At 36.6% G+C, this 26236-nt stretch overlaps 1 protein-coding gene across 12 annotated transcripts in view; it reads left to right on the forward strand.

The window, feature by feature from the left end:
* The window catches only part of LOC117409482 (calcium/calmodulin-dependent protein kinase type II subunit delta), a 144490-nt gene that overhangs the window by 116203 nt on the left and 2051 nt on the right, over positions 1-26236 (forward strand). The window contains exons 13-20 of one of the 12 annotated variants that reach the window (XM_059002881.1): positions 597-634; positions 6710-6769; positions 8277-8321; positions 10796-10844; positions 14760-14843; positions 23429-23504; positions 25157-25251; positions 25957-26190. In XM_059002881.1, coding sequence (XP_058858864.1) covers positions 597-634; positions 6710-6769; positions 8277-8321; positions 10796-10844; positions 14760-14843; positions 23429-23504; positions 25157-25251; positions 25957-26189 — 680 coding nt within the window. In that variant the 3' untranslated portion in view covers position 26190. Of the gene's footprint in view, positions 1-593; positions 635-6709; positions 6770-8276; positions 8322-10795; positions 10845-14759; positions 14844-23428; positions 23505-25156; positions 25252-25956; positions 26191-26236 lie in introns of all 12 variants that reach the window. The other 11 variants (XM_059002879.1, XM_059002884.1, XM_059002892.1 and 8 more) reach the window with 11 other exon arrangements.

Here is a 26236-nt window from a genome sequence, read left to right on the forward strand (position 1 = left end):
ATTTTTTATTTATTATGTTCTTCAATTGATTTAATATTCCATTTTTTACAGTTTATTTAGGTTAAAAGGGTATGCACCAGCCAATTAACCTTTGTAAAATAGGTCACACCACACAACCCATGTAAATGTATTTTTACATTTTGTTTCCCCTTTACTTTCTCTCCTTTATTTGGAATGTGTTCCCCATGAGGTAAGGTCCTTTTCCCAGAAGGGGACATTTTTGCATCACCTAGCAACCACTGCCTGAGTAATCAAGAATTGCCCCTGCTTGCTTTATAAATCCTTATTCTGCTAAGCCTGCTCTTGACAGTATTTACAATATATTTGTATACTGTACACAGCATGTGTAGCTAATTTGTTATTTCTGTTTTTGAAAACAACAGTATCATAGCTTGCCAAATTGAAATCAATTTGAAAATGATCATTAAGAATCATTGATATGTTGATACTGTAGCTCAAATTCATTCAAAAACTAAGAACCCTAATAACATTCCATTACTGTCACTAACCGAATGCAGCAAAGTGGTTCCAAACTGCGCGAAATACAGGATTATTTGATATATACTCACTGTATGTATGTTTTCCCTTTACAGCAGCAAGGAGTTTGATGAACAAGAAGGCGGATGGTGTAAAGGTAGGTTTGTCTCCATCTTGTATCTATCTTTTTGAGTCACTCTGTGTCAGTCAGTTCAGTCCATAGTGTCCTCATTGCATCATAACGTAGTAGCATTACCCTTGTGATAAACGAAGGCCCAGACTTGTGCAGCTTGTAGCATCTTATTAAAGTAGGTCTCTTTCTTTCTCCACCTTTCAAACGCAGTTGGAACCCCTGTGATTTTAGCAACAGAGACATATTGTACGCTACCCTACAAAAAGTATTTGGGTAATACATTCTAGATACCTGGTGGTGTGGCTTTCTTTTTTTTCCATTTTATCCACCTCGTATCCCTTTCCCACTAATGTCTTTGAATCCCTGAAATGATTGTCTTCACATAATTGCAAGATTTTTGAAGATGGAACAATTCTCTATTCTGGGGAATGGGTTTGAGAGGAGTACAATGTGCAACACCTACCCCAAAATACCAGTTACAATTTTGTATTATTATATAAACATTAAAAAAGATTAATGAATACATTTAAAATCCAAACAAATCAAGCCTTTGTAAAAAATAAATAGATAAATAAATAGGTCAGCCGTATTAGGTTTATAAACATTACTGGTCCCGTTTTTATTGTGCTTATTGTCTTTTGGTTCTTGTTAATTCAGTATATGCAAATATGTAAACTTACAATAAAGAAACAAAATGCTGCATCCTGCTACCTGTACTGGACTGTAGGTCACATGATCTGATTGCAGCTATACCATTGGTGTGATTTTAAACTACAATACATGAAGTGATCAGGCAACAGGACACAACAGCAACTCTTCATCTACACTGTTGTCTTTGATATATTCACATCCTCCAAAAAGTATTCAGTAAAAGCAATGAACAAAAAGATCTTTAGCTGAAGAAAAGGGGGACTACTTTTAATATAGTGCTAATAATAGTTAAGAAACTAGATTTGAAAACCTCGCTTAGCTCTCCTTTAACCCATTAAGAGGTGCTTTTGATTCAGTAAAGTTAATCATTCTTTAAACATGTCTAGACTGTTAAATAAACCAACACATGTTTAGAATAGAAATACTTATTCAGTTTTAATAGATGTATAAACTTGGTGTAAAGAACATGAGATATAAAGGATAGTACAGCAAAGTATGTGACAGGGAGGAAACATTTGCATTTTCCCCTGACATCAAACTCCTGGTACCGAGCTTCTCGCTGTCCTTCAGTAATTCATTTGATATCCACTTACTTGAACACGGTTTCAGGACTGCGCTAATTATTGATTACAAAAAGCCTTCTGAACAGCCGGTCTTCGCTGGGGACTCGACTTGGACTGTTTCTCCTCACCGCTCTGCAGCGACCCCTACAGGCCAGGTGCCGAGTGAGCTTGGGGGCGGAGATTTGCTGGGCTGGTCTTTGTCATCCAGAGGCTGGTAGCCTGCGGACATCCGCTCTCGAGTTCCTGGTGTAAAAAGACACAGATTGGCTCGTAGGATTGGAGGACGCCTATTGAGCCTCGGGTCCCTGAGCTGTGTGGGGCATCGCTGCGGTGATTGGGCATTCCAAATTGGGAGAAAATTAAAAATAATTGGAGATTCTGAATTTCTAGAAGCCCTCTGAAGGTCGGATGACATGTTGCAACCTTAGTCTGTGTTTCCATTTAATCTACTTCAGCTGTTCCAGATATCAGTTCATTTACACCGGTCTGTGTGCTCAGCATTGTGCCTTATCAAGTGTTCATTATCTAGCAGTGGGTTTTATTGTGGATCACCAGACTTTGTTTGCAGCTGCCAGTTGCCGAGGTGTTCCACTGTTGCTTCCGAAGGTTTCTTGTGTTAAGCCCATTCTGCACTAACCCTTTCTGGCACTACTTCGTAGAAGAGGAGAATCAATTAACCTTCACTTTTTTTTTTTTTATTTGTCCTGGAACCTTAAACTTCATGTTCAAATTTTAACACATGGTTCACAGTGGCTGTGTGGTTGGGCATCATTTGGGTTACAAGAAATAAAGAATTAACTTAAGGATGCCTACTACTGCATATGCTATCCCTGGTACTGGAATTGTCTGTGCATTGCTGGTGCCTGGTTTGAAATCTGATAAGTGTATTATAGGGTTCAGGTAATTTAATAACCCTCATTATTGTTTGAATGTAAAACTGTGTTTCCCCTCTGTCAAGGTTATTACACTGTAGATATAGAGTGTCACACATAAGTGATTTAAGGTGTATAGTGTAACGTCTCTTGTGCTTTTTATTATATCTTTTTTCTCTTTGTCTCTTCTTTTTTTTTTTTGTACTGTATTGTTCCGGTTCTATTATGTTCTGCTTTTTTGTGTTTGTATTTTTCACTGTGTCACTGAGAAGTATCATTTTGTGCTGTATTGTAGGTCAGTTTCTTAAGAAAAATTTTATTTTGTGTTCTTTTTTGTGTGTCCATTCAGTCCGATCTGTCGTCTTTTCCTTTCCCTCTGGTAGTTCAATTTAGAAAAGGAAGTCCAGCTCAAGTGTTCAAATGATGGTGAGGATCTATGTATGAAAGATTGTTCCCCCTCCCCCACGGGACAACACTGTAGCTTTAATTCTCCTTTAATATTCGTGTAACCGAGTTCATTGCTTCACACATAGTCTCACTTTACACATTTCAAAGAATAATTAAATAGTTAATGGCAAACATTAATACGAAACAGAATATGGAGCCAGATTTATCAAAGTCTTTGCACCGGAATGTAATTTGCACTGTTTTTTAAGAAAAGTGTTGATGTTACTATTTAGGCATGCAGTGTTTTTAAGTCCTTAAATCAACCATAAGTTTTTTTTAGGATCCTCATTCAAAACATGAGGACCTTTATGCGCTGATCATTTTCATCCATCTGTCTGTCTGTCAAACTACTTGGTGAACAGGATAACTGTCTTTATTTTGCATCTTACCTAATCTTTATCGTGCATGCCTGTCCTCATGTTGACGTTTCGTATTGCATTTTGCTATAATGTGATGAACTCTTGATTTTATGTAAATATTTTTCAACCCTATGTATGCGAGTACACAGGTTTTGTTGCTTTGTAACATTAACAGTTTTATTTTACTTTCACCAAAAAAGTGTAAAGACCTTTATAAATGAATCCCATGGTCTCTTTTTTATTATGTGTATAAAAATAAACATTATAAAAACTAATTTCTGACGGTACTTACTGCACATGGTTCCGCTTGATGTCCTTTAGAAAATATTTTCAATTATTCAGCATCAGTTATTAATAGAGAAACATAAATATCCACCAAAACTACTCTGATAAAATTGACACAATGAAGTAACAGCAAGTTTATTATGTCCATCTGCAGTTCCTTATTTAAAAGGAAAGTCTACATTTATACTTATGTATTATGTATGTAATAGTCAAGGAGGTTCCTGCCCTGTGCTCGTCTTCAAATTTCAGGTAATACATAGGAGTTTCTGTGCCATTTGAATGAAAAGCTTGAATCCACCTGCTTTTTTCCACTAGCAAACCTCTTTTTTATTTAGTTTTATTTTATTTTATTTTTTTTTGTTGTTGCTTTGAAGACACAGTGACATCACAATGGAAATGTTTTTTCTTGTTTTTGTTTTGTTTAAACTTTTTTTTTTGTATTACTTTTTTGAACACTAAAGCCCGGAACAGACAGGCGCAGCGCGGTGCTGCTGGGCATTTTTACGGTGTGATACCGCTAGTCCGCACCCGGGCACACATGAGCGGTGTGCACTACGTGACTGACTTTTCTTACAATATTATAGATAAATTGAATGGTACAGTACAGTAGTTGTCAGTACCACACTGTAGGCTATGTACTCGAATATAATTTACATATATGGCCAAAAGTTTTGCATCATCTAGAATGTTAGGATGGAGACATTTAAAAAAAAAAAAAAAAAAAAAAACTAATAATAACCTAAAAGAATCAAAACCAATGTAACACTGTACTTCTATTAGGTTAAGCACCCTTTATTACCATATTTACTTATTATATATTTGTTACCCACTGACACTACTGATATCAATCAATCAATCAATTTATTTTATATAGCGCTTTTCATAGTGGACCACCATCACAAAGTGCTTTACAAGATGCATAATACATGAAATACAGTGAAATACAGGGCATAGTGCATTAAATACAAACTGTAAAAAACTATGCAAATACATTAAATACAGGCATAATACATTAAATAAAAGGCTAGGATGTGCATTCGAAACATTGTGTATGCATGTGTCATACAGAATCATACGAAGAAGATGGAGTGAACAACCTGAAATAGCAATTTAGACAATAGCTAATAACAGATATCAGGCTTAAAGAGCATTGAAAGCAAGGGAGAACAAGTGGGTGTTGAGAGTTGATTTGACGCGAGCGACTGTGGGAGCTGCACGCACCCAAGCTGGGAGAGAGTTCCAGAGAGTCGGGCGGTGAAGCCCTGACTCTCAGTACACTCGCTCTAGTTTCTGATTTCTTTTTTTTTCTTCTAATATATTAATCTTGCTGAGTTAGAATAAAACCAGGTCACATATTTCCGTAATTAAAATAATTCCCCCTGTTATAAGGATGGAAATTAAATTCACTGTTTATCAAATGATTGACACCGTGTCCCTGCATGAATAAGATACAATGAAGAACTGCATTTGCGCTATCGTTTAAAATAGAAATATCAAATATCAGTGCTACTGGATGTATGTATAATGCAGAAAACTATGCCAACATTATGTGTTTTAGCTGTTTTCTTCATATCAATGAGGCCCTGCTCAGTTTTGTCATTCAATTTTGATGTTGCAGACATTGAGGTTTTATTTGTTATGGTAGACAGGTACTAGAAGTTTCTAGAAGTCAGTCCTCACACCTGGCCAGAATTATATAAGACATTTGGATGTTAAAACAAAGTTGTTTTTCGTTTGTTTTTGCTTATTCTAATATGTGAATTAAGTCCTAATAATATGAGTGTGGATTTCATTGGTTACAGCCAGTCACGGTGCCAACAGCTGCAATAGGATATCGTCAAGCATTCCCTGTCTTTCAGTCCTGGGCCATCAAGCAGAATTGCCAATTGTGCCAGATTATGTGATGCACGGATCCATTGGTGATTAAATTGAGCCCAGAAAACTCACTTTCTCTTGCCTGACATTATTTTAAATTAGTGTAATGTTTTGTTTGTTAACGTGCTGATCATAACATTTGTATAAATATCAAGTTTGTTCTTCTCCAAAATGACAGATGGTTTAAAACTGTTAAGTGTTTTGGTTGCACATAATAAACACACAATGGTGTTGAACATAATGTATTGGTTTTGCTTTATTTTGTCTGGTATAAAGTAGTGTTGTATTAATAGTCAATTATACATTAAATAACATTTGAGATGTTAATAAACAGTGGTATGCAATGGGAGTTCTTGTGTTTATCTACTATTTGAGTGCCATTGCAATTTTGTGCTCTTATTCCATATGTATGTTGAGTATATTTATATTTAAGAATTATATTAATAGTTACTACAACAAGACATATTTAACACTGATATCTTGGCATTTTCATGTGCCCTGTTGAATATCCATTGACTTCAATAAATTAGTATATCTTATAAGTACTTAACTGATATCATGCAGCATAAATCATAACCAATGTTTTTGTATAATAACAGTATAATGAACACTTGAAGACAAACTAATAAAAGGATGCATTTATCATGAATTACTCACTAAACAACAACCCTTCACTAATACACTGTTACAAATCTAATTATTTAGCTTACTGGTTACAGAAGGAGCTACTGTGTGAGGTCACCAGTTTTAGCCCATTCATTTTCAATGCAAAAATAACTTTTTATTAAGGCTATGCAGTTTCAAAAGGCGAGTTTACTGTATTCTCTTGACTTCCAACTAAAACTTTGTTTAGGCAGATAAATGTGTTCAGAACCGGTGTATGTCTGTGTGCAAACTCCCTAAAGAGTACAGTAAATGCATATGTTTTTTTCCTGCTGCAAACAAAACAAATTGTTGTGGGCGTTCATTGTATTCTTCCTTCTTTTTTGCTCTTTGTTAGCCATGAGGTCTAAGCCTTGTCTGTTTCTGTTTTCTACACACCTACAGATTAACAACAAAACCAACGTAGTAACCAGCCCTAAAGAACCTATTCCTACCCCAGCGCTGGTATACCCGGACTCTTCCTTTCTCCCTTTTAAAGTTGTTTACTGGTTTTCATTCTTTTTTCTTTCTTTTTTTTGCTGTATAGTTCTTTTGGCTACTGTTTTTATTTGTTGTTTTTACTTTTTTGTCAGGGAAATCCATCGTGAAGCAGTGTGTCAACATTAGAAACAATGTCACTCTTAGAGCTGGTGTTTTTGTAGTAGCCTAATGTTTGCATGCCGTGATAGAGTTCATAACCTTTTCTGTGCTTTTGTGTTGCCTTTAGCTCTGTTGATGATGCCAGTTGAAAATCTAAATTAAAAAATAAAATAAAATAAATAATAAAATCTAGACTTCTGGTATACCAGGAGCAAGATGACCTGACAGAGCTAACATGAGTGTTGTAAAATAGACCTTATTCAGAGTCTCACATATATTCCAACTCCCACCCCCCACTCCGTGTCAGATTAGCCGTTGATAAAAAGCTAATGACTCTCATGCAAAAAAAAAAAACATTCAAAGCTGTAAAGGTTGTTCCGCATTAACAGATTTCCTTGTAGCTATTCACTCTCACTATCTCTGCAGTAACTTTGCATGGAATCCACAGAGGCAACTTGATCATTGCATTGCCCTGACAGCCATTATTTAAACTTACAGTGTAGTAGAAAACCTGTATACAAATGGTTACAACAATTACATGAGCAGCAGTTCAGCTGCTGTTTGTTTTGTTGTCTGTATAATTCCCCTTACATACTGTCCTGTACCATTATCTTTGTAATAGACATCTCCGCTGCAAGCAACACCCTCCATAGTCTGTAGCCTCCATAGTCTGCATCACAGTTTAGATTCCATCCACTGAAGAATTTCTGATTGCTGGAAAGCTTTATATGGGGCTGTTTTCTATTTATTCATAGGACAGCAACACCAGATGTTCATATCTTTAAAAAAAGATAACATACCTTACAACTTTAAGAAAGATGTACTCAGCTGTGAGACAGCTCATTGTACCCATTGATGCAACATTATAGTTGCAACAGTGTGTACAGTTCCAGGCACTGACATTTTCTCGAACAATTTTATGTATTATTCCCTTAAGAACTTCTTTCATGTTTCGGAGCGTAAGTGCAAACATAAGCTCAAATTAAGTTAAATACTGATGGTAAGAAAGCTTTCAGAACCATTTGATTCAATAAAATCATTAGTAATGAGCCAGTGTGGCTCTAATGAGTATGGAATACATTTAAAGCATTCAGCTTGTTTTAATTAAACTAAGCTACTTTGCTACCTGAATATGTGCTTATCTTGAATAAGGTCTGACGCATGCTATTGTTGTAGGTAGTCGGACCTGTCCTATAGACTGATGCGGCAGGAGTCACTATAGGACCACCCCCCAGCATTGTTAAATGGCAGTAGTTTTGCTGTAGCCTCATCCATGCTTTTTAGCTGATCTTGCTCTTCGCTGTTTGTACAAGATTTATTGACCACAAGAGAATATTCTTTCTTTCTTCCTTTTTTATCGTCTGTTGCTCAGGAGCCCCAAACTACAGTAATCCACAACCCTGCTGATGGAAATAAGGTATTCAGAAAGGAAACAAACACACCTTACCATCGGACTGTGTGTGTATTTAATCAGCAGCTGTCGTATGTAGCACCATGGTCAAGGATTATGGTTTGAGTTTGTCAAAGTGCCCTGTGCTGTGTTTCACACTGTATGCACCAGCGTTCAGAAGGTCTCTTGATTTTACTCTATAAGCCGAGCGTAAGAGCAGGTTATTCTGAGGCACATTTGAAACTGTTGAAACCTGTTGCATTATGAAGCATGATTTTTTTTGTATTTTTATTGTATTATCTGGGTTTGCATGCATATTGTGGTTTTATGTGGTGCCTCTTTGTTTTTGAAAAGTACAAGCAATACACTTGGCCAGAATCACTTAGCAATAACTTTCACATTTGCACTAGTCCCACAAGGAAAAACAAAATGATAGTATTACAAAGCTTAAAAGCATTTTATAATGCATTGCCAGTATGTTAATTTAATCTGCTACTTACAGCTTAGTTGGTTCTTGCTGGTTTTATAACCTTGCCAGTTTACTGTTTCCATTTTTCAAAAAAACTACTGCTGACTTTGAATTGGACTTAATGTGATCCAATGTGCATTGCTGTCCTTTCCTCCCTTTACACTGGTGTGTCTCCCTAAATTAAGGTGAATTTCAAACAGAACAGTTTGAAATGCTCTCCCACTTCTTAAGAACTGTTCTCAATAAAACTGCACTGAGACTTGTAACATATTTTGAATGTAATTTAATTGTTATGTCATAACATGGGAAAACGCAGCTGTGTTGTTAAATATTGTTGTCTTTTTTTCTTTTTGTGTGCCTTATTGTTTACTGCAGTGACCTGTGGGTCGGTAGTTATGGTTTCAGTCCATTTTAGCTGCTGAATCACCATGTAACCCTCCAGTAGTGAGGAATATATGTTTTAATTCATTGTGTTTCAACCAGTTTTTAAAAAGGTTGTAAGAAGAAACCAGTTGGGAAAACAGTATAGAATTTAATTTTGGCAGACTTGGAAAAGGTGATCCTTAGTTTCATTCTAGTTCTGTCTACAATGAACTGCCTATTTGTATTCCATTAGCTGCCCTGTTAAAGAAGAAATTGCCTGTCAGGTTTTTAGCCAAACTTTTTTCCTACCGTGACGCACACCAACAGTGGTTTCCTCTACATTTTGTATTTGTAAGTTGTCTTGTTGTAAATTCTGGTCAAGACAAATTGTAGTCCCCCTCTGTGGGTGCTGAAGGTCACATGACTCCTGAATTGGCAGTAACTTGCAGGCTCCAAGGTCAAGCTTACAAATTTCATTGGGTAGCTAGGACTCTTATAAAGGGTCAAGCTTTTCATTTTCGTGAACAAATTAACTACTGTTGGCTAGTGCCAATGCTCTACAAAAAGGAGCATATCAAGGCCTCATAGCCCTAAAATTTCCTAAACTAAATTACCCAAAATCTCTCAAATCACAATAGCAATTTCTCTTTTTGAAAAAATCCGACAAGGGCAAAACTTGCTGTAGGCATAATAAAAAGAGGCCAAATAAAGAGTTGGGGTTGAGTCCTGGGTTACTGGTTATTCTTTACATGCCTGCTTCAATATTGCTTAAAACATGCCTTTCTTATCCTTGTTATGTTGTTGTTGCTGTTGTTGTCATTGTTGTTGTTGTTTTTTGTTTTGTTTTTGTTTATTTAATTTAAGCACAGCATGTCAAAGTCTCAGTAGATAAGACTGAGGACTCCCTCCTCCTGTTATGACATTTGCATGTGTATGTTGGTATTTTAGTCATTTTACTGTGGTATGAAGTTATTTGAATTGCACTGTGCTTGTTTTAACCAAAAGGGTACGGTGCAGCATGTCCTATACTGTACTACATTGCTTGTGCTTGGGATTGATGATGTCAAGACATTTTTAAGCGACTAATCTTCATTTACAACGCAGTTGTTCTTGTTAGGCCAATTATATCTATTAATATGTTTTCTCACCCCTTTATATTTGACCTGGCAGATCTCCTGTGTTAAGATTGAGGCTCAAGCAGCACTAATTGAAGTCCTTCTGCATCTGTGGTACAAAAGAGGATGACATACAGTAGCCAGCACCATTCCTTAACACAACAGCTTTAATGTGGGGACAATTAGAGTGTGAAGGCAGTGGATCCTACTGTGTATTCCCTCATTGAGACTAATAAATAACAGCTTATAGCTGCAGTCATCCTTAATTTAGCCTTCTGTGTACTGCACTTATCAGAAAGTACATATTGTTTACAGTTATAGCAATAGAGACAAAAGCTTTTTCCCTGTTGAAATTTGCTTGTCACTACATCTCTCTGTGAGACACATACTGTAGGCATGATTCTTTACAATGGTTATGCCTTTTCCATTTTAATATTCACGGCACAAAAAACATGTTGGTTTCACACGGAAGAAAATGTCCTCTTTTGCGTAAAGTATAGGTAGTCTTCCTTAAAATATGTTGTATTTACGTGTATTGTGTTTGTTTCTCTTAGGAGTCCACAGAGAGCACGAACACCACCATTGAAGATGAGGATGTGAAAGGTATGGGTTAACCATGATAGTCTTTTATAATATATGACCTGAGGAAATTGGGATTCAAGTCAGTGTTATTTTGTTTGTTTTGTTTATTGTGAAGTGAATAGCATTCCAAATAAACAGATCACAGGTTTAGAGAGAAGTCAGTGAGGATTTGAATTGGTTGTACTCTTGATTTAATGCTGCATGTAATAATTTTGTTTTTGTTAATGCATGACTTCATTACTACTTCATTAATGTATTCATTTTGCCATTTGTCATATTGCATTTTATGTTTTGTTCAGATGCCAACTTTTATTTAACCCTCTTGCTGCATTACACTTCAGCTGCTCGTAGCTTTTTCTAAAAAGTGCCTCTGGTTCCAGTACTGTAGTTCCTGATAAACTCTATTTTTTGCTAATAGACTACTGCTCTTTGCTTGCTGCATGCGATTGTTTTTAACCTTCTGCCTGCCATTCAATTTCTTTTATTCAGTAGTTTCTATATGCATGTTGCAATGCATGATTTAATTCATCATTTCTAAATACCGACTTTAGAAACTGGGCAAGGGCATCATTTTTAAACAAATGTTGAAGTACTGTGTCTGGCCTGGTATATTTTGTTCTGATCCTGGAACTCAGAGCTGATATTGCAAAACCAAACTTACAAGCATCGGGGAATCTCTTCAGAGCTTAGATTAACTTTTGGAAGACTGTCACATATTGCAGCAGGGGGCATTTTTTAACAGTGACAGTTCATGTTTAATTTCCTGGGATGTGCTTAACCCGATTTAGTCTAGGCATGCAAATTTAGATCAACATGACATACAGTATCAGTTATTTTTTTATGTTAATAAAGGTGTTGAAGATGGCTCTTCTGTGCAAAATACTGTAATATAAAGGTGTGCATACATACTTCTAAACATATACTGTATAGTGGCACTACAATGCAGCACCAATATGTGGTCAAATAACTATACTGGAGCAATAGGGAGTGCTAGTGCAGTAGTGTAAAGAAAAGGTTTTTGGCAAATATCACCAGACTTGCTGCATTCCTATGTCTTGAGCCTATTAAATCAAATTGGGCTTATTTTGCGTTCACGGTGCTGTTTTGTCAAAAATAGTACTTTTAAAGGCTGAGGTAATCAATAAAAAAGACCCTTCTTTGGGAGAATAAACAGTATTTGTCACCATAGCAACCATTCTGTATTTTAGTGGTTAAATCCTATGTTAATTTTTAGACAAACAGAACAAGATATTTGTTTTCAGCAGGTAGGCAACTCTCAGTTTAATGTTAAAGAATGTGTCTCCGTACATACAAAGATTGTGTTTTAATTTTTGTTGTAACAGAAATGACTGTTTGTATTTCAAAGCTAAGCAGTCTGTTGTATTTTACTTGTAAAAACCAAAACACAATGAGAAAGGAATGCCATTGTATTTTGTGTATGGGTTTCTATGCCTCCATTCAGTTTGCTATTGTTGTGGTGTTTTTATATACTGTACCAGACTTGTTTGGTCCTGGTTCCTAATACATGCCTTAAACAATGTATGTGTAACTACAGTATGCACTGTTTGCTTGGTAACTGGTGCCTCTGTCTCTGTAAGTCCATCAATTAGCTTCGCAGGAAAAATGCATTCAATGGTTGTAACCTCAGGGAATTATTTTCACCAGTGCTGATAGTAACACCCAGTGTCTCATATAAGCAGACAGATTAGTCTTTAGGGGCATTTTTGTCACTCTGCATTCCTGCCTATCAACACACTGGAATCAACAGACATCATAAATGCTTCACAGGAACAGGGAATCTCTTGTATCGGAAATAATGTGGGGTTTTTTTTTGTGGGTTTTTTGGTTTGTTTGGTTTATTTTATATTGGTAATGGATATTATTTTAATATAAAATGAGTGTCTTAAGCCAACGACACAATTGGAATGTGTTTTTATAAAACATTTGCTGTAATAAAGGATCCAGTACTTTGACCGTATATATATATATATATATATATATATATATATATATATATATATATATATATATATTCATAGAAACATCAATGGTGAAAAAAATGCATTAAATGCGCGTTGGTAGGCCACAGTAGGAACAGGGCTGGCTCAAGGTTAACTAGCGCCCTAGGCAGCATTTGAGGTGGTGCCCCTTCAGGAGTTAAAAACTAAAGAATTACTGTGTTGGGTATTGTATGGCGAAACTCCATTTGTTACCAGTACATCTTAGTGGATAACTTTAAACTAAAATGTAATTCATGTATAACAGCTTCATATTATTATTCATAATTTTAATGTAGTTTCTGTACACTCAGATGCATTTTAATCCCACCCCCCGATCCTAACAAACCGTTTCGAATTTTCAAAACATTAATCTACACCAGTGTTACTCAACGGGGGCGATACCACCCCTCCAAGGGACGTTTTGAAGCCAAAGGGGGGCATTTACATCAAAGAGGGAGGGAGGGGGCCGTTTTAACTTTAAAAAAGGGGGGGAGGGTGGCGTTGTTTCCTATTTATTTAAAATTTTAAGGAAACTTTTATTTCAAAATGTTGATTAACTACTAACACACAATGTGCCAGTGATGTACTCTTGTGTCACAAATGTGTGTTGCTACGCAGCAACGTCACTGTCTGTAGTGCTATCCGGTTTGTCATGCAAATGTAATATGATCCAATCAGAAAGAAGCAGACGGTCCATTTATGCCTGTTGCCATGTTACGGTACACGTCTGAATTTCACAGTTTATTCTTATTGTTATCCACACAATGGTGCAAGCATATGTCGGCAATATTCCATAATAGTATACATTTTATGTATGTATCTACATGTTGATTATACCAGTGACTGGGGTTTAATTATTTTTTCGTTCTATGAATTATTTCTCTGTAATTCTTGGAACTAGTGGAGTTAAATGTAATTAATAAATAATGTTAATTAAATGGCATTGTTAATCAGCAATAATTCTTAATTTTTGTTATTTTCTGTGGCAAGGAGGTGATGACTAAGCTCAGCTGATCCTTAGGGGGCGTTGTTACGAAAAAGGTTGAGAAACAGTGATCTACACAAATGGCAGTGCTATGCTATCATTCATATGTCTAACCAGGCACAAAATAACAACTATTATGTTAGTGGCAACCAAAAAAACCACTTCACTCTACACAATGCTTTACTATGAAACACTAGAGAAAGCACACCACCAGTAATAATTACACTCTTTGGCTTTGCAAAAACAAATCTGTAAAATAAAGTAATTACCGCTAAACTACCATGGTAAACGGTTACCCCCTTTTATTTTTCATCCACACAGCTCTGTGTGGTTCTTAATAATTTTGTAGTTGGGTTACAGTATTGATGTGTTTTTTTTTTTGTTTTGTGCCCTCAGTTTGCTGCCATAGGCAGCCACCTGTGTTGCTTACCCCTAATGCCGGGCCTGAGTGGGAACAAATAATGAGGCATCCCTATTTCCCAGTTAAAGCAACATATCTGAGACAACCTCATTGAAGTTAGAGGAAGGAAGTCTCCACTGGCATCAGAACAGACAAGCTTACATTTATTTTATTTCTGATTCATTTTTCTTGTCTCTCAGTATGCAGCAATGTTTGACAAACTATTGCTGTTCATAAGTCTTTATTTACTTTTATTTTTTAACTCATTCATTTTTCATTTTCTGGCCTCTTTCTTTTTCTTTCTCTTCCCACACATACACACCTCTTCCTCCTCCTCTTCCTCCTTACAGCTTTGACCATGGAGTATAAGAGACAGCGGTTAAGTTATATTCACTCATCCTTCTCTTCTTCCACCACTTCATCCTGCTGGTCTCCATCCTCGCTCAGTCCCAGTGGTCGCGCCTGCTGCCACTGCCTCCTGAAGGTGCTGGTCATGTTGTACTTCTTCACCTTTGTTTGTTCATTTGTTGTGTTTCTTTCCGTCAATTCAGCTGCCAAGTGCACGGAAAATACAATCTCAAAGAGCCTGTCCCATGAGTACGAGCCAACCCAGTCGGCAAGCTCCTCAGTTCAGTGTAAGTGCAGGGAGAGAGCCTCCCATTCAGGTATCAGCGTTCACTGATGCTGGTTCCTTGTCTTAATGAGGCCCTACACGTATGTAGGGTTGACTGTGATATTTCTCTGGCTTCAGTTGTCAACCATGCTGTTACAGTAGCAGCCAGGAATATTGCATTGTCATATCTTAATAAGTTTGACCTTCACAGTATGGTTTAACTGTAAATATGTGTCTATGGTGCCTTGAATAAACAATAGGAAGAAATAATTTCAATTTAAAAAACACTTAATTGATAAATTTGTTTTGGCAATAGACAACCGTATTGTTTTAAATATGCCCTACCAATTGCTTCAGTGAGTCTTGGTAAGTGCTTCCATGGCCTTAGTCATTGTCTCTGTCTGTCTTGGCTTTTAATGTAGTTGGTAATATATTGTAGGCTTTGTAATCTTAATTCCTATTTCATATGCATAGCACCTCATGGAGCAATATTGTCTCATTTGGTATTTTGATTATTGTAAGTTTAGAGTTGCTGGAAAATGTAAGGTGATGTAATAGGTACAGTATGCATATGAATATTACCTTCTGGTGTTTATTAGTGCACTGCTCCATATGCGTTTAAAATCAATAGTTCTGTGGTGAAAAAAAGCAAATGCTGTTGAACCAGAAAAGAAACTCCACATTTCAAAAAAGGGGCCTCTCTTGTTTGCTTTTCTGTATTTCTGCTGGGGATGCATTCCCTATCATCAGGGATATAGTGGAGGATCCCCTATGCAAGTTCTGATGCATAGGCTCCTTTACATGCTCACTGGTATGTATGTGCGGTATATGCAGCCCAGGATGTTCCAGGCACAGTAGACTGTGTGTTACAGTAACTTTCAGGTGTACACAGCAAGACTTATCTGAAAGAAGCAATGGCCTCCTTTTGACCTGGCCTTATCTATTTAATGAGATACAGCTCCACAGCTTGCTGAGCAATATGTAGAAGTATCAAGATAATCAAAATGTTGCTCAGGTGTCCATCTTGTGGTGGGGGTGGTGGTTGTGAGACACTTGAAAGCACCATACCTGGTTGTACACTGCAACATTTGCTAGTTTCTTGACTGACCGGCAAACACTGTCAACCAAGAAAATAATATTAGTACTGTATAAGATATAGTTTAGCTCAACAACTGTACCCTCAATGGTATGCATTCAGCATGACTACATTAAGGGTTTGTGTTAAACGATATCAAAATTATTAGCTTTTTTTCACACTTCTGTAACTATTTTGGCATTCTGGGAGTAAAATAATACAATTATGGCTTGTTGCAAACTTTTCATTTATTGAACACAACTTTCAGATTTTATTTTACATTTGGCCACCGGGTGTCATGAATTCTGTTCATCATCCCATTCCAAGGAACCACAACCACTGGATGACACTGTGCCAAATTACAATCCCATTGAAATTACAGAAAGTACATTTAGTGAGCATCTTAAAGAGGAGGGGGATCTGGATATCCAATCATGCTTTAGGGGAGCTGTGCTTATAGAGGTATCTGTTTTGTATCTGAAACATTAACACAAGGCCTTGTTTCCCTTTTTAAAAAATATCTACATGCACGGGTAATGACTAATTAGTCCAGCAAAGATAACTTGGCCATTCAGGCACAACTGTAAGGCATTCGCAACGCAATAAATAGCACCTGCAAAATTTGTGTTAGGTCTGATCAGATGTGCACATTTACGGTTGTCTGAATAATTACAATCTCCACTTTGGGCAGTTTATATTATTTGGACAATAACTAACATTAATTATCATGGTAATTTATCTGTTTCTGTAATGTTCAAGTTAATAAGGCTTAGTTTAGGGGTTACAGTAACAAAACCAAAAATCACAATGTTTCTTGCTGCTACTTTAGAACAACCATGACCTCCATTTCAATTAAATTATTTTGCATTAAGGCATTCTGCAGCATGCCGTGTGTGTAGAATATTTGAAGTATTTCTCATAGTATGTGTGGCTTTCTTGCTAATGATTGCCATCTAATCATAATCAGATTAAGAGTTAGAGCAGACTGCATGAAATTCATTCAGATCGGACCAAATCAATTTCATGGATAAGCATGTTTAACATATTCTGTCTAATTTCTTAAATTATCATTTTCCACATGCTGTAAAACAAGAATTTCGCGAGCAAGAAATGTTTGCTAATTACGCGTTTATTAAAAATCCACAAAATGAATGTGCTGTGAAATATATTATTCATGCATGTGCCGTACATTAAAAGAAAAAGAAGCGCAAACATTTATTGCAGCAAAAATGGACCTTGAAGGCCATTAGCGAAATAAAGTTGCCGCAACCAATCCTGTTTTACAGTATATGTTGGGGGCTTGCAGTGTGACGTTGATGAAAAGAATTAAAAGTGCACAGCATAGTGTTCCAAAGAATATACTATCAGTATACTTCATCTACTGACTACAAAGTGTGCTTACAAAAAATAAAAAAAAGAAATACATGTGAAGTACAAAAGCTTTACACTTGAAGAATTTAGGCCTGAATCATTATTTTACTATTTTATGTACCTGTAAGGACTTTTTATTATTTATTACAAGTTATCAAGAGTATCAGAATCTGGGAATATATGCAGTTGTATGTCTGTCTGCAGTGGTCAGGGCAAAATATCTTGCTATACCTGAAAAATTAATTGCCCCCCTCTTCAAATATATTTCAGAGATTTTTAATGAGAAAGAAAGTAGGTGCAGTGGTACTGTACACCAATGGTCTATCATATTATAATACTACTTTCAAAAGAAAAAAGTGAACTGGTTGAAACAAAAACCTAGAGCATTGGACTAGGGTTGGTGGTCCTTCAGGAAGGAAGGCAATGAACTAGGGATTAGTGATAATTTTAATAGATTACAGTCTCTGTATACTTTAGAAGTTATGGGTGTGACGCACAACAGAGACTGACTAGACATAAATCTGAATACAAAGTACTCCTTTATCAGGATATCTGTTAAAGAGATGGACATCACCAGAACACGAAACCCATTTAAACTGGTGCATGGTCCTGGACTCTTCTGCTACAGTGTGGCTTAAAGATAAACCAGATGTAACACAGAGATATAACCTCCTCCAACTGTACCTTAGGCAAAAAAATAAAAAATAAATATATGTCTTCCTGGCTAGAGTTCACCTCAGATATAAAGCCTTTCAGACATAAGCAGTAGTCGCAACACAACGTTTTCCAAAGTGCTTTGTGGCCATTTTTTTTTTGTGTGTCTATTTTTCCATAACATAGCTGCAATATCCAGATGATAAAGGCCTAACATTTCATACTTGGTACACAATTGTATTCTATGATTCTATAGGTCAAGTTCAATTGAGGGTATGATACAAGAAGAATAAAGCCTTTTCTGGCAGTATTTTTTTTATTTTTTTGTATGTCTGACCTAATATAGCTACCATATAGAAATTGTGTGACTTTTGGTTTTAGTTGTATAAAAACATAAGAACATAAGAAAGTTTACAAACGAGAGGAGGTCATTCAGCCCATTTTGCTCGTTTGGTTGTTAGTAGCTTATTGATCCCAGAATCTCATCAAGCAGCTTCTTGAAGGATCCCAGGGTGTCAGCTTCAACAGCATTACTGGGGAGTTGGTTCCATACCCTCATAATTCTCTGTGTAAAAAAGTGCTTCCTATTTTCTGTTCTAAATGCCCCTTTATCTAATCTCCATTTGTGACCCCTGGTCCTTGTTTCTTTTTTCAGGTCAAAAAAGTCCCCTGGGTCGACATTGTCAATACCTTTTAGGATTTTGAATGCTTGAATCAGATCACCACGTCGTCTTCTTTGTTCAAGACTGAATAGATTCAATTCTTTTAGCCTGTCTGCATACAACATGCCTTTTAAACCGAGGATAATTCTAGTTGCTCTTCTTTGCACTCTTTCTAGAGCAGCAATATCCTTTTTGTAACAAGGTGACCAGAACTGAACACTGTATTCTAGGTGAGGTCTTACTAATGCATTGTAAAGTTTTAACATTACTTCCTTTGATTTAAATTCAACACTTCTCACAATATATCCGAGCATCTTGTTGGCCTTTTTTATAGCTCCCCCACACTGTCTAGATGAATACATTTCTGAGTCAACATAAACTCCTAGGTCTTTTTCATAGATTCCTTCTTCATTTTCAGTATCTCCCATATGATATTTATAATGCACATTTTTATTGCCTGCATGCAATACTTTACACTTTTCTCTATTAAATGTCATTTGCCATATGTCTGCCCAGTTATGAATGCTGTCTAGGTCATTTTGAATGACCTTTGCAGCTGCAACAGTGTTTGCCACTCCTCCTATTTTTCGTCTGCAAATTTAACAAGTTTGCTTACTATACCAGAATCTAAATCATTAATGTAGATTAGGAATAGCAGAGGACCTAATACTGATCCCTGTGGTACTCCACTAGTTACCTCGCTCCATTTTGAGGTTTCTCCTCTAATCAGTACTTTCTGTTTTCTAAATGTTAACCACTCCCTAATCCATGTGCACACATTTCCTTGAATCCCTACTGCGTTCAATTTGAGAATTAATCTTTTATGCAGGACTTTCTCAAAAGCTTTCTGAAAATCTAAATAAGCCATGTCGTATGCTTTGCAATTATCCATTGTCGATGTTGCATCCTCAAAAAAATCAAGCAGGTTAGTTAGACACGATCTCCCTTTCCTAAAACCATGCTGACTGTCTCCCAGGATATTGTTACCATATAGGTAATTTTCCATTTTAGATCTTATTATAGTTTCCATAAGTTTACATATAATAGAAGTCAGGCGTATTGGTCTGTAGTTACCTGGTTCGGTTTTGTCTCCCTTTTTGTGGATGGGTATTACGTTTGCAATTTTCCAGTCTGTCGGTTCAACCCCTGTGTCAAGAGATAGTGCTGTATTGTTTTACTTGCAGGTGGTTATTAGAAATAACATGCCTGCTTTGTTATTTATTGTTTGTTGCCATTATGAGTTGTTGCATGCTGTAGTAAGAGCATTAGTCTTGATAATGGTGTTATGGCCTCATATAAATTACAGTAACCTACAGGCTGTCAACAATAGCTTTATTTCAAGCAAAAGGACCACAAGTACTGCACAAGTCTGCTTCTTTCTACTCTCTATATTTGACATAAAATATACCCTTCGGTGAAGCTCCAGTGCTGTCGAACATTTCATTACTGAAGTAATTTAATAACAGGCACCTTTGGTGTGTAAAACTGTTCACTGTGGTGTATGGTTCCAAGTACTGTGTTTGTACAGATTTGATTATGATGTATTTGGAAACTATTGCAATTGTATTTTTTCTGAATTCTCACTAAATAAAAGTGACAGTTTTACAGCTTTCTTGTGGCTCAAGGTCTTTTCACAACAAGCATGTCGCGTCAAAGCATCAGCGTTCGGCATATTTTTACGCCATCATGCTTTCACACCAAAGGCTCAATCAATCTGAAAATCTGTCACTGAACACAACATTTCCTTAAAGTACAGAATTACATTTGTATATCTTTCAGCACCAAGTATTGTAATAGCAGTATATGTCATGATAACTAATTAATAACTTTCTTTGTACTTTGCAGAAATAATAACAATGGGAATATGTTATAAATATTTGGTATACATTATACATGTAATTAGTCTATTCGAGTGGTGTTATCTTTCTCTACTGTACTTTCTCTTTGCTATTGAAAGTTAAGGGCCTTCCTATTTGACACTGAGACATGCTCTCACAGCAATGACTGTCTTTATCATTATTTAACAAATTCTTTGAACACTTCCTACCTGCTGCTGATTGGTGAAACGTTACAGTATGTTACTGTATTTGAATATAACCCCTGGTTGTGATCTTGTGATTCATTCAGCACTTGGTCATTTATTTTAGAAACCAAAAAAGTAGGGTTGCAACCTTTATAAAATAATATCTAATTAATACAATGCAGGGTACCTCCCCTGGTCCCTTATTCCCCTGGTCCCACCCCAAGTAATCTTCTCCTAAATGAAACATTACTCAACAAAATACTTAAATGTGGTAAAAGACAAAATACTTAAGTCTTTCCGAAACCCGTTTCTTGGACACTGTAGGTGCCTGACTGTGTGGTGACCTTTCTGCTCTCTGTTTTTTTTTTTTTTTTTAAAGGGGCAATTCTGTAGCCTATTCAGAAACAACTATTCACAGTCTAAGTGTCTTTCATTCTTATTATTGAGGAAGTCAATATATACGCTTTCATTTTGAACCCAGTCATAAAAACAATTATTTGACGGACACCCACAGAGAAATAGGAACACAGTCTATTTCAGCTGCTGTCCGTTTTACACAATGTGGCTGCTGTGAAAGCCTCCATAAGATGTATAGTATTCTAAATAAATAAATAAATAAATAATGTTACGCTGGGCGCTGATATTTTGGCATGACGCGATTGATATGAAAGGACCTTGAGACTAATGTCTATTTATAGATTAAACTATTTTAGAATGGGGGGCATTTGTGGAATGGTGCTCAGAGATTCTTTGTTAATCCTAGTTCTAATTTAATTTTAAATATTGTATTATACAATTTTAAGGGTAAAATCTGTGTTGGGCATATTCTAGTCATAAGTTATCTAGGCCTTCATTATACAGTCTATCCAAATAACAGGGTCAAAACAAAAAGGTTCAGATTGGAGATTGTGATCTCCACTGACAGGCATTAGTGCTGTGTAGATAATGGTGGTGTTGATACAGCTATACAATCTTCCACACACCTTTCCTCAAGTAGAATCTGGCCTAAACCAGCTGAATCCGGCTTCAGGTTAAGTGAAACTAATAAGCTAAACTGTAAGCGGTTAATTGTTGTAAATTAACGCTGGCTTGAGGTTAATAATGGAAAGTAAAAGATTTAACTAATCAGAATGGGTCGTTTCACATCCCCCGTATCAATGGAATCCGTTCTTCGGATGAAACATAAAAATGAGGTCCTATTGTAAGTGACTGTGCAGCAGCAGTTGTATGCTTACCCCCTAGTCTCTGTAAGTCACTTTGGATAAAAGTGTCTGCTAAATGACTAATTCCTAATAATAATAACAACAGTGGACGTGCTACTACCTTCACCTAATTGTGTGTAGATGTGTAAAGGACACATGCAGAATTTGAGTCCAGTATATTTCCTACATGCAAAACAACACACTGTACTTTTTTTGTCATCAGGGATTTTTAGGGAAGGAGTCAAACACGGAAAGAAAAAGCATCAGGATAGCAGAATTCTGCGGGCAGGGTCCTCTGAATAAAACTCCTGATATTCCTATACAAGCAGCCCTGTGAGAGGTGCCCACATTTGAATGATGGCGTCAAGAGATTTGCATTGAGACAATTAGCCAGCCCAGATTATATTGCTTCCTGACATTGACCTGTCACAGTGGTTGGCGTGCACTTACAAATCTCTATTTTATCACAAGCAGTCAGTCAGAAAAGGGTGTTCAGCTTATCTAGTGTTGCCGTTCTGTCTGGATAAAAACAGGAGGACTTACTGCCATTTTCTTAACATCTGCTGGTGACTGAAAATGTGTTTGGATTGCTGAGAGGGGATAAAATGCTAAAGAGATGGCCTCAGATACAGGTGAAGTGTTCATGTTCTAACAACCCTTGGTTTGCTGACAGCTAAATAAAGTGTTCCGTGTATGTGGAAAGAACACTAACTTATTCAGAAATGTTTGTAGTTACCAACATTTAATGGAACTCTCTTTACAGAAATACTACCCTGAGATAACCAATTAAATATTTGAGTGTACTAAATAATAAATGTAAATCGACATATACATATTGGTATATTTGAGTCGAGTTATATTTTCTATTCTGTTGGAGCTGTCTGCACTTTTGAGTGCAGTTATCTTTTCTAGACCTGTATGCTGCTTTTCTAGTGTTAGGTTAATGTTCTGAGTTGAAGGGAAAAATCTACAATGGCACCCACATGAATTTGCATGTTTTATGATAAAAACATATCTGTTCATTATATTTGACAGATGCATTTTGATGTTAGAAAATATGTGCACTTGTTTGGGTATTAGTGAGAATGAAACTGAAATATAAAAAAGACCATAGGACAATAGGAAAAAAGGTCATTTCAATGTTTCCTTTTCTGTGCATATGGTAAGTTGTCACTACACCATGGGCGAGTGTCATGAAACTGTAAAACAAAAGGAATAGTGCAGGGTGTGCTAATAAAAGTAGACGTGACTTAAAATAAGCTATCAAGGTGATGTGTATATATACAGTAAGAGTGGCAGGTTGGGTTATCTTTAAAGCTTTGTTGCAACAGAGGTAACTAAATATACATTGACATTTAAAGGACTTTGATGCATTGTGACGTGCACTACAGTGCCCTTTCCCTCCTACAAATGGAACTACTTTAGGCAGACACGACATTAGGTAGGTAATTTGATTAATAGGATGAGCAAGGAGGTCATTAAGCGGTTTGCAATAGAAACTACCTCAGCACAGTTCTTCAGGTTTGTATGTTTGGTATCTGTTTTATATCAGTAAATGGAAAACAGCAATCCTTACCATAACCAATGTCTCATGTGATCTGATTACTCTTTGTGTTCCAGCTCGCAAACAAGAGATTATTAAGGTTACAGAGCAGCTGATTGAAGCAATCAACAATGGAGATTTTGAAGCCTACACGTGAGTAATCATGTTTGCTTTTGTGGCCTTATCAGGAGTGCTTCTGTGATTGCGCCTACTCAGATGAATCTGATAACTAAACGAGACTGATTTCTGCACTTTTTTATATTGTCCACCTCAGTGTTGCCTGTAGAATATCTTTAACAAAGCAGTGGCATATGAATTGTATTCTTTATATGAGAAAGTCAGGACAGTATATATATATATATACACACATATATATATTAGGGCTGTCACTCGATTACAATTTTTGATTGGTTAATTTATGGGCATTAGTTGATTAATCTGAAGGCACCAGTTCCTCTATTTGAGGAATTGATGCCTTCGTCATGCCCTCTGAAAGCCAGTTCTTGCTTGCCAAGGTAACCAACAGAATCAATCTAGCGTTTCAAAGAACCGCATGATTTTTTCTTACTTGCTCATTGTGATGTACTGTATCCCTAAGCTTCTGCTCATCCAGTTGAAGATCATGTTTTTCTGCTGACTTCATTAGACATTCTAGATTGCTGTAGCCAATGCTGTTCCATTTTGCCATTTCGGTATTGAACAAAAGATAGTTCCAGCATTATTATTTCTTTAATTGACAGCTACCGATAAGCCACGGATACCTTTCATAACTTGAATTTTGGAAGTGCACATGTATCCTTTCTCTTCATGTGTGAGTTTGGGTATTTGTGGTGTATACCTCCCTTTTTAACAATCTCAATTTTTTTCTGAGAAAGTTCTTCTTGAAAATTGATTCGTAACCAAATCAACTATGACATCTCTGTTGTCTGATGACATTTTTTTAATTTTTTTTTATTTGTGAAAAGTAATTTGAAATATTACTTTGAAGTTCTCAATATAATTCTCAATAACAGTCTCTATAATAAGCAATATAGCATGAAATTCAGCTATTATTACACTGCTTACCCAGCAGATCTTTGACTTTCCCATTGGTTAAACTCACAAGACCTTCAACTGAAACAGAGAATACCTTCAACTGTTTGTCCCGCCTCCGCTCGCTTATGATTAGACTGCCGTGGAGAAAATTCAGATCTTCTATTGGTTGATATTATTTTATATAAAAAAAAAATATTCTGCACAATTAAATTGTAAAAAAAAAATAATCTGCAATCAACTCTCTAGTTGATTAATCGGTCCGATTAATCTGTTAATTGGAAAAGCCCTAATTATATATATATATATACACATACATACATACATACATACTTACATACAATCTTTTTTTTAAAGACCATCTGTATTAAAAAGCCACCTGTTCAGTGAACACTGAAATTAATCAATACAAGTATGTCCTCCATGTTAAATAACCTCTATATAAACATCACCTGTCTGTAAAGCCTAAACAGCTGCTCCTCCAATTATTCCACATGATGTTATTATTATTATTATTTATTTCTTAGCAGACGCCCTTATCCAGGGCGACTTACAATTGTTACAAGATATCACATTATTTTTACATACAATTACCCATTTATACAGTTGGGTTTTTACTGGAGCAATCTAGGTAAAGTACCTTGCTCAAGGGTACAGCAGCAGTGTCCCCCACAAGGGATTGAACCCACGACCCTCCGGTCAGAAGTCCAGAGCCCTAACCACTACTCCACACTGCTGCCCTGTTACACCTTGTTGTCTCTTTCATTATGCAGGAAGATTTGTGACCCAGGTTTGACAGCGTTTGAGCCCGAAGCCTTAGGCAACCTGGTTGAAGGCACTGACTTCCACAGGTTCTACTTTGAAAATGGTAAGTTAAACTCATCTCTAGAACAGTTCAAGGATTACCACAGAGTTTACCTAATTTTGTTAAGGAGGAAAAGTCCTTCAGCATTAAATCTTCTTGTGTCTCATCACGTCCACAATAGGGTCAGTGGGGTTTTAAATTGCTGAATTTCACCTTTTAAATGCAATATATCTTTAAGGGCCATTGGGGTGCTAGGGACTCGACATGAACAGCAGAATCAAGGTCGAAGCCTGCCTCAGGCGACTTCAGTGTTTTTTTTTTGTTTGTCTGAATTTAATTTTTTAAACCTGGAAATTATACATAAGCCCTTTATTGTGAGTGTTTGTTTTTTAGGCGCATACTATATTAAATTGCCTTTTAGATTAACATATTTGCTTTAAGCAGACTGGGGTTCTTCATTCATGAAACTTATCAATTGTTCAACTGGCCACTTACTGTGACAACAGGAGCAGGCAGTGATATCTGGTTACTGTTACAATAAAAAGCAAATGAGTTGGAAAATATTTTCACTCAAATTTCTGCAAGTCAAAAAGTGATTTAAGTAGCTGAGCATCTGCCACCTGTTGTACAGTTTAATTATGTTTCTATGAAAAAGGTTGGTTCAAAATAAATACATTACTCAAAACTAAAACTAAAGGGCCCTGCCAACCCAAGGGGACATAACATGCAAGAACATTATACACGACTGATCCCACTTTTCTCTTCTAGCTCTGTCCAAGAGCAACAAGCCAATCCACACCATCATCCTGAACCCCCACGTGCACCTGATTGGGGAGGACGCGGCCTGCATAGCCTACATCCGCCTGACCCAGTACATGGACGGGAGCAGCATGCCAAAGACCATGCAGTCTGAGGAGACTCGCGTGTGGCATCGCCGTGATGGCAAGTGGCAGAACATTCACTTCCACCGCTCTGGCTCTCCGACTGTGCCCATGAAATAAGGTGAAGACGTCAACCAAATCTCCAGTTTTGATTTCATAGCTGTGGC

The sequence above is a fragment of the Acipenser ruthenus genome, chromosome 2 (assembly GCF_902713425.1).
Source record: "Acipenser ruthenus chromosome 2, fAciRut3.2 maternal haplotype, whole genome shotgun sequence".
Lineage (NCBI taxonomy): Eukaryota > Metazoa > Chordata > Actinopteri > Acipenseriformes > Acipenseridae > Acipenser > Acipenser ruthenus.